Below are 9,284 nucleotides of genomic sequence, written 5' to 3' on the forward strand. Positions count from 1 at the left end.
TTTTGATCCTATAGATTGGTTTAGTTTTTGCCCGAGAAGCCTAATTTTTTTGAGAATTTCCAATTTTTCCTTGGTTTAAATGGAGGTCAGAGGGTTTTGGTTCTCCAGTTGTCTTCTTGACCTGAGTTAGAGCGATTATCTGACCTAAGAGAAGACAAACTCGAAGATGAAACTATTTTAAGGCCGCTTTTGTTGCTGTAGCCCGACTCCTAATTACCTCATAGATCACGTGGAAAGCTTCAAAGAGTTAAAAGACTAAACTTCAAAGCTCAATACTACAAGTATTATTATAATCAATGACCATTTATTGGAGCTTGAAATAATGACTTACCATTTTAATTTTGTAATTCCTTACCTCTTTTTCTATTTATTTGGCTATCTAACCGTCGGTTTGGTTAGAGACTAAAAAATTTTCGCCTTGGTCTCAAAACCATTTGATTGCGGCTTTATTCTCTGATAGAATGTTTGACCTGCATTTCAAGCTGTGTGACTTTGTGGATGTTCTGATGCTGTTGCCTGGTGCTACTAACTACCATGATCCCTGTCGTGGCGAAGTCGACCAACCTCTCTCCCTCTTCGGAGGTGCTGTCATAAGCTTATACGCTCCTCAAGTCGCGCATAGAAGCGCTACCTCGTCCCATCGTCCTTCTCCATGCAGATTGTGGAAATTTGTTCACTGATGAAGGTGAATCTGAAGACATGGTGTTCGAGTCTCCGAATCGCTTCTGGCCATTCCCTATTGAATGGGGATCAGACACTTTCCCCACATTCGTGGACTTCTGCACCCAAATAACCCCTACTTCTTATCACCTTAAATTACCAATTACCTTTCCTTCTTTCAGCATGACAGCGCCGATTGGTCAGGAGCTACATTTGACGTTGCCGTTATTGGTCATAAGGTACACGACGATATCTCACACACAGACGATTTTCGCGATTTCGTAGCGGAGTTTCCTGCCTGGGCGACAGTGAGTGCTTGGACCAGCTCTTACGAGACCTGGCGAATATAAGCAATGGGCGATGCGGTAACTAAGGGCGACAATGGCGTTGATTACACTGTCGATAATGATGATTATGTTAATGATGACGAGAATCAAACCCGAAACTATTACTCATTATGGATGCCATAGCTTTAATACAATTATTATTAAGAATTTTTGAATATTCTGTAAATTTTAGGGAAATGTAAACCAACGAACAAAGTGCTTGAAACTTTCTGCTGAATCAATTTTAATCAGAGCAAAAGGACAATGCCATGCTATTTATTTATGTAAATTAAAAATATTTGTAAGATTATTTGTTGTATTTTTTTATATTTATAAAAAAAAAATATTTATTATTGGATATACTACTTATTAGCTTTTATATTGATTGATTTTTTATTTTAAAATCGAAATTAAAATGATACACATTCTCAACGATTGAGACGTTATCGCAGCTTGTTTGAGGAAAAAAGCATAATTGTTTTATTTAGAAAATGATTTATTAAAAAAAAAAAAAATACTAAAAAACGCGGCTTTCAAATGAAGCCGACCAGTGTATTGGATATGACCATTCGGGAAATCGTTTCAAGAATGCTTTGAATTCATCTGTGTAGTACGATTCGTGATATTGGAGGTGGGCGCCTATGCCAAGACGTAGTGCAGCACTCTCAATGGCTGCGGCGTCGCGCTAAAAGTGAAGAAAGAGCTAAATATATTGCCTTAAATTATCTAAATTGTCGGCCACTTACATCCACCTCAATCCAAAATTGCAATGGGCTTTCAGTCATGGAGTACATGTGATATATAAAATAGGGCGTTGAGTAATTGTTCTTCAATGGCGTCTTGTCAAAGGTCCAATCAACTACTTTCGCATCCGGATAAGGGTCTATATAAATAACGACACGATCAGCCGATTTCAAGCTAAATCCATAACGCACTCTCCTATTGGTTAACGGGTGATTTTTTTGAGGTTAGGATTTTCATGCATTAGTATTTGACAGATCACGTGGGATTTCAGACATGGTGTCAAAGAGAAAGATGCTCAGTATGCTTTGACATTTCATCATGAATAGACTTACTAACGAGCAACGCTTGCAAATCATTGAATTTTATTACCTAGAAAAGTTGGCAGAAAATCCGCTTTTTTATCGACAAATTTTGTTCAGCGATGAGGCTCATTTCTGGTTGAATGGCTTCGTAAATAAGCAAAATTGCCGCATTTGGAGTGAAGAGCAACCAGAAGCCGTTCAAGAACTGCCCATGCATCCCGAAAAATGCACTGTTTGGTGTGGTTTGTACGCTGGTGGAATCATTGGACCGTATTTTTTCAAAGATGCTGTTGGACGCAACGTTACGGTGAATGGCGATCGCTATCGTTCGATGCTAACAAACTTTTTGTTGCCAAAAATGGAAGAACTGAACTTGGTTGACATGTGGTTTCAACAAGATGGCGCTACATGCCACACAGCTCGCGATTCTATGGCCATTTTGAGGGAAAACTTCGGAGAACAATTCATCTCAAGAAATGGACCGGTAAGTTGGCCACCAAGATCATGCGATTTGACGCCTTTAGACTATTTTTTGTGGGGCTGCGTCAAGTCTAAAGTCTACAGAAATAAGCCAGCAACTATTCCAGCTTTGGAAGACAACATTTCCGAAGAAATTCGGGCTATTCCGGCCGAAATGCTCGAAAAAAGTTGCCCAAAATTGGACTTTCCGAATGGACCACCTAAGACGCAGCCGCGGTCAACATTTAAATGAAATTATCTTCAAAAAGTAAATGTCATGGACCAATCTAACGTTTCAAATAAAGAACCGATGAGATTTTGCAAATTTTATGCGTTTTTTTTAAAAAAAAAGGTATCAACCTCTTAAAAAATCACCCGTTATATACACTTTTGAGGTTAGCTTGAGTTGAGTTGGTATAGGTAAGCTGGGGCTTGACGCCAATATCCAGCGCGAGGAGTTTCTATGCAATCAAAATAATGTGGCGTTCATAACTAGTTTAAATTTGATAGTTTAGCTGCCTTCACTTACTTCCAATTCAGCCAACGCGAATTGTAAAGTGGCAGTCCGCAAAATATTTCCGCAGCGCAATCTGCCTCAATCGCAGATTTCGGTTCAGCATTTTGAAAAATTATATTCTCCAATGTATTAATGCGTCTATCGACTGGTTGTACATAGTAACCGGATTCGTTTCTGTAGACAAAACCGTACTCATTGTAGAAGGTGCGAGTGGTGTGCTTGGGAAAATAAAATATGGAATTTGGATTTCAGTTACAAGTTGGTATATTTGTAACAAGTAATTGAAAGAATTAAACGTTTTTTATTCCAAGATTTTATCAGTGCTTTATAAAACAAATTATTAAACCGTCCGCCGCACCAGCAAGAGCTATTTATTTCCATTTAAGTGATGTCCGTTCGAAATATGAAATAAATCGGACCATACATATGGATTTTCCAAACATCTCGACCCCTGCGCCACCTATCGGGCAACTTTTTTTGGAGTTATTTCCTTCCTTGTATGGATTAATTCATCTTTCGTATTGTATTATCATCGGGTTCTAAGCTAGGGTTTGAAATTTCAAATTTATTGCAAGATTTGATTACACACAAGTGAAATTTAATGAAAGGGTTGTTACCGGTTCTCATTACTTACCAACACATAAACTCTTTGAGCAGCTACATCCTTCTTATAGGGGAAGCCAACGGGTAGACAAGCGATCATAATGAAGACTGAGCAAGTAACTCCAAATAGGCTGATGAAAGTTTTTGATTTGCGAAATTTGTGTAACACAGGCAGCTATGAAATAAGAAAATTATGAGAGCAGGGTCTTTAGCAATAGGCTGTATATTGATTTTTTATGTATATAAAAAGGCTCATAGTATATACCAGAAGGTTTAACTAAACACGATTAAATATTTTGTTCTATTTTCGTCTGAAACTACAAGGACTTAAGGGATAAAATCATATTAAGCAAGATGTTGAGGCTGGAAAGCTCTCTGGTTAGAATATTTTCTATGAAATGAAAGAAAGTAGCTCGGAATCATGCGAATGCGTCAAATCCTCTCCGCCTCAATGCGAATGGCAAACGGGGTAAAAATATGGAAGAAAACAAACTCTCATTCTAAACCTCATACAACTTAAATCGTATTAATTTATTTAATTCATTTAATTTTAAAAGAGCACTCTAGCCAGGCCTCTCGGCTAAATCAAAATTATAGAGCGGCTGTAAGAAGGACCTGTCAATAAACCCACCAAAGTCGACCATTGTCGCCATCACAGAAAGAAGGAAAGTTAATTTGACCCAATGGGGAGGGACGGAGATTTAGTTATGGCAAGAGATGAAGTATCTAGTGATAACACTGCGCAAATGGGGCTCAACAAAAATTTTCTACTTGTCAAAGAATTTATGATAGAACATGGAGTATCCCCCAAAAGTCAGGCAAAGTGGTTTTGACAATATCCAGAGAAAGTTACACTAATTGGTCAGTGTAGCCAGCACAGGAGCCATGCCCACTTTTCAAACGGAAGCTCGGCCATCATGGCAGGTATACCACCCATAGGCATACTAATCGAAAACAAGCTTTGCTAGAGGGCTTTGTGGCGACTTCGCAACTTAGAGAGCAATAGGGGACCTTCAAGAGCACTTGGTGGTTTTTTAAATCATTACTTGATCATCCCGTTCTCCAGCTCACGCAGAAAATGCTAACTAAATTTTCTTTCTCAATCATGTATACCGATGTACTATAGCTCGAGGATGACAACGCTCGGCCCAGTCAGCAGAAAGCTGCACCAATGTTTACAAATCCAACTGTAAAACTAAAAATTAATAAATACATTAGGTAAAAAAAAATAAATTATATTATAAGTAGTTTCGAAAGTATTCGTCAAACATAATTTGGTATATGGACCTTTTTCGAAGAGAAAAGGGAACAATTTTTTTAGCACTTCAACTTTGCTGGACTTGGGCGAGCCCAAGATATTGACCAAAAATTGTCTTCTTTCACACAGATTGTTTTTAGAGCATAATGAACCATATCTTTGCTATTATTCTAAAAAAGTGGATTTTCGGCCCAGGAAAAAGGCAATCGAAAAAGTTTTAACCTCACTTTAGAGGAATCTCGTAAAGTGGTCTGAATCTTTGGTGGGAGGGCTTGAAGTGCAATACCTCGACCGCTCATCCGCAGAGAAGGTAAGATTGTAGAAAAAACTCTGCTCAAAAAAAAGTTTTAGCATCACAAAAATATTTTTAAATGCCTTCCTGGACAAGGGGAGTATGACAACGCAGGATCGCTTGCTGCGTGGCACCAACAATACTTAAAATCCTATGAAAATCCTTCTTGTTGATGAATTTATTGTAATAGCATAAAATTCCTTAAAATTGAAGACGAGCGAAACGATATGTAAATATATAAAGATATTCTACACGATTTAGAATCATACAGCTTTCGTTTCTACCAAAAATGGAAGGGCAATATTTTTTTGAAAAAAAAAAAATAAAATGAAATTACCATTACTTACAATGAATCCGGAAAAATGTATAGCCATTATAACACATAAACCGGCAATAAGAAACTCAGGTTTGCTAGTCGGTCCATTGCGTCCCTGCATGGGTATGAATATTGTCAGGAAAGTAAATGTGAGATAAGTATAGAACCAGTACGGCGCCAGTTGGCATAGAAGATGTATGGGCAGGTATAAGTATTCTACGAAAATAAAGAAAACCAAAGTTTTTCCAAAATTTTTTTTTAAGTAAAATGGACACTTACTCTTTCCCCAAAGCCGATTTCCAACACTCAATATGACCGAGATTGTGTAGAAGAAAATTGCAATCATAGGAAAGAAAGCGGACCGTATGCCGAGTCCGGCCATAGTCAGACAAATGCCAACCAAAATAAGGCAGTGCGAATGCATGAAGCAGGCTAAAGTGTCATCAGGACGCATGTTGAACTAGGAGTAAGAATTTGGTAATGGAATATAGAAATGTGGATATATGAACCACACTCACCCTCTCCTTGGTGCAATGCATGTACACCGCCGGTAGCAAAGTCATGGCGAAGAACATGGGACAAAAGTAGAGGCCAAAGATCAGCCACGTTTCTGAGTACCAACACTCAGATGCACCTATACCGTCAATTGTCACCGCAATGAGAAAGGTGAGACCCCCAGCCACCAGTGTAGTCACAATTTGCACACCAACAATGGTTGAGAAACGAATGAAGACCTGTTTTATTGTATCTGCTCCGTCATCGCGTGACATCAGATAAATGGATATGCAAATAATGAAGACAGCACAAACAGAGGTGGTAATATTAATTATGACACCAGTTTGCTCAGTGTAGAAGATCACGAACCAGCCGAGATAATCGTAGAATACAGTGTGACCCTCCGCATAATTCTGTTGAGATGGAAGTTAATTAAAAGATACATTTCTATTAAGTAATGCCACAACTTACTTCAGGATTCTCCAATTCTGGCGCATTGGCCAACGCCCATGTCAGCGCCAACACATTCTCACCGGTTGTCTGACAAGTGCGTCGTTCGAGATTGGCATAGGTATCGTACTTGGTGTGATAGACATAGCCATTCAGCGCGTGTGCCATATCTAGGCCAGGCACCCGGCCATACTCACGAAAAATTCGGAAATCTGTGTCGGAGGGTACGAAATTGTTTTGGAATAACTCCTCAGCGATGGTGGTAGCAAATGGGCGTGGCACGCTTTGTTTGTAGTATTTCATGAGCCATGGGTGATTGGGTCCCGATTGGAAGAGTATTTCGCGGCCACCCGAACCGGCTGAGTCTAGATTGATAAGCGCTCTGTAAAGACAAATACGATATATGTAGCTTGCCTGATATGTTTTTTTTTATTAACGTTTTCCTTTTTACTCACTTGCAATACTGCGCCCATTTGTGCCGTGTTATGAATGCATGCGATGCCAGTAGATTACTTTCCTCAGCGCCATTGAAGAGAAATACTATGGGGTGCATGAGCGGCTGCTCTGACTTGGAAATCACTCGTAGAGCCTCCAACATAATCACAATCATTACACCATCATCTCCAGCTGCCGGCGAGTGCGCCTCCGAGTCGAAGTGGGCATTCACTAATAGATACGAAGCGGTGGTTAAATTTCGTGGCGCCAATTTCACCACCACATTGGAGACATTGTGATAACTGGTGGCCATGCCCCACAGCTGGAATTGCCCCGATGCGTATTGCAACTCAACTGCGATATCGTAGAGATCAAGACGTGCTTGTGCTTTGATTTTTTCAATTTCGCCGAGTAAAAAATTCACTGCCAATACTTCGTTTTCAATGGTGCCAGAAAGTTTTACGCCGAATCGGCTCAATATGAGTAGTTGTAATTCGGCTCGTTCGCCTATGAAGTCGTCGGGATGTTGGTGTTCATTGCGCATGAGCAATGTTTTTGGATAGTTGTAGAAGCTGGGTATGGCGACAGCATAGAAAAGCAAGAACCAGATAGCGCAGTAGATGGGAGCCCAATACCAATCCAATTTCTTTTCCTTATGCGCAACACTGTCGTGGTGGAGATTCAGCTTTTTGACGGTCATGGCTGTGGAAGACAGCAGAGTGTACATCAGGCATTCAATTAACCAAGATTCTGAATAATCAAATTGTTTAGTATTCGAATTGTTCATAAAAGTATTCCGCAGTGCACTCGCGACAATAAAACTAGTCGACAAGAAATCCGACATTTGACATTTTACCATTCTTATGTAAAATTCACCGCTGAATCCGAAAAGTATTCAACACATCTTGGCTGAATCCGAGTTTGAAGTCAAAATACAAAAATATAGAAGAGGTTTTTGAGATATGGCCGAGTTTCCTTCGTTTGAGGTCTTAAAAAAAGTTACCTCAATTATTTGCAATTTTTTTGGATGCAGTTGGCCAGTATGGAAATATCGTTTACATTAGTGAAGTTTATTAAATTTGCTATCATCTATGTTCACAACATTTTCCAATCGGATTTGAATGTAGGAGCAATTCATTGATTTATCGACAATTTCCAAAATTTGTAAAGAAAATTAATTTATTTCCAATAGCAACTGAAACTCTGTAGGGTTAAATTGTCATTTCAAGGCAAACCTTCTTATGTGGGTCCAATAGAATTGATAAACCTAAACGTACTAACAAACACTGGGTGGATATGAAAAAAATGGAGGTTCCTTGACTTTAATTCTGTTTATTTTCTTACTGTTTCTTTACAGCCTGCGAAATATCGCTTAAAATAGCACTTACGTAGCTGTTACTAGTATATACTCTAGTTCAAATGTACAAAATACATATCTGGTTTGCTGTTATCAAAATATAATTAGTACTTAATTAACCTTATCAAATCAATTAAAGTGTAGTAAATGGTCTATCTGAACTGACCGATAAAATCAATAAATTTGAAATAAATTTGATGCGTTCTACATTCAACTCATTTTCCTTTCAAATCCGGCACTGTATAAAAGTCTGCCGATTGCTTGCTAAAAACCAATCGGATTTTAAAAATAGTTACATTTTACAACAAAAACAGCCTTTCAAAGAAATTCGTACCAAAGGGTTTGATTTTCTAAGGAGTTTTTTCATCACTCCATAAATAACCAAAAATGTTAGATAGGGCCGATTTAGATACAGCATTCAATATTGTGGTACTTACCCCGAAATCAAGTCCAGCGAATTAGTACCCCTATTTGTTAAATTGTATATATTTAAAACTAAAAAAAAAAAACATAAATCAATTGGATTAGCCGCAAAAGACCGCAAACATTGTGCTTGTTCCACGACTTGTCAATGCACTGCACATCTGTCCCAACAGCTACTGGTCTGCCTTTATAGATTAATGCTTTATTAATATTTTTTCATGAGAAATTATAGATAAGCTGTTATGAAAAGATCGTAGCTAACGAAGTGGTAAGTTAAGTGCTAATCAGCAACAAATGATAAGCTGTGTCGATAGTGTGGAAGTTGTAAAAGCCATGGTAATTGTGGGGGTTTCTCGCAGGAAACGCACAAAAAAAGGGTGTTGGAATAAGGGCTATTTTTATCATTATTCGTACTAAAATATTAAGGTACGTAAAAATTTATGATTTAACTATTCACATACATCCAACCAGCTATTTTGAGATGAGGCAAAATACTACTTATCTATAACAGAGAAGTGTTCAGACATACCCACATATATGTATGGTATATGTAAATCAAATCAAAAGCCTTTTGAAAATTTCATAAATGCTCGCCTAGTAAATAAAAGAAATCAATAGCACACAACCAAACGGTCCAAAGAAAAGTT

General features: G+C 38.3%; 2 protein-coding genes across 2 annotated transcripts in view; one reads left to right on the forward strand and one right to left on the reverse strand.

The window, feature by feature from the left end:
• Positions 1-1,418, forward strand: part of LOC118743322 (endoplasmic reticulum metallopeptidase 1-like) — a gene marked incomplete at its 5' end in the record, with an annotated part of 10,123 nt that extends 8,705 nt beyond the window's left edge. Inside the window, 1 exon segment of the mRNA XM_036475917.1 lies at positions 843-1,418. Coding sequence (XP_036331810.1) covers positions 843-1,010 — 168 coding nt within the window.
• LOC118743321 (endoplasmic reticulum metallopeptidase 1) lies at positions 1,376-8,814 on the reverse strand. The gene is made up of 11 exons (XM_036475915.1): positions 8,652-8,814; positions 6,878-7,559; positions 6,444-6,804; positions 5,996-6,385; positions 5,757-5,937; positions 5,509-5,693; positions 3,643-3,786; positions 3,021-3,226; positions 2,873-2,952; positions 1,733-1,935; positions 1,376-1,671 (listed from the first exon to the last, which is right to left on the reverse strand). The coding sequence occupies exons 2-11, from the start codon at positions 7,555-7,557 to the stop codon at positions 1,504-1,506; spliced, it is 2,598 nt and encodes an 865-aa protein (XP_036331808.1). The 5' UTR covers positions 7,558-7,559; positions 8,652-8,814; the 3' UTR covers positions 1,376-1,503.
• Positions 8,815-9,284: the final 470 nt, after the last annotated feature.

The sequence above is a fragment of the Rhagoletis pomonella genome, unplaced genomic scaffold (genome assembly GCF_013731165.1).
Source record: "Rhagoletis pomonella isolate Grant_MI unplaced genomic scaffold, Rhpom_1.0 Rhpom_scaffold_00007, whole genome shotgun sequence".
In the NCBI taxonomy this organism is placed as follows: Eukaryota; Metazoa; Arthropoda; class Insecta; order Diptera; family Tephritidae; genus Rhagoletis; species Rhagoletis pomonella.

What these genes read in the sequence shown, in the direction of transcription:
- LOC118743321 (XM_036475915.1), bottom strand. Translation starts at nt 7,557, where the DNA reads ATGACCGTCAAAAAGCTGAATCTCCACCACGACAGTGTTGCGCATAAG. An exon ending in AAATCGGCTTTGGGGAAAGA is followed by an intron (nt 5,694 to 5,756) that starts GTAAGTGTCCAT and finishes TTATTTTCGTAG; the next exon opens with AATACTTATACCTGCCCATA. An exon ending in CTCAAAGAGTTTATGTGTTG is followed by an intron (nt 3,227 to 3,642) that starts GTAAGTAATGAG and finishes TATTTTCCCAAG; the next exon opens with CACACCACTCGCACCTTCTA.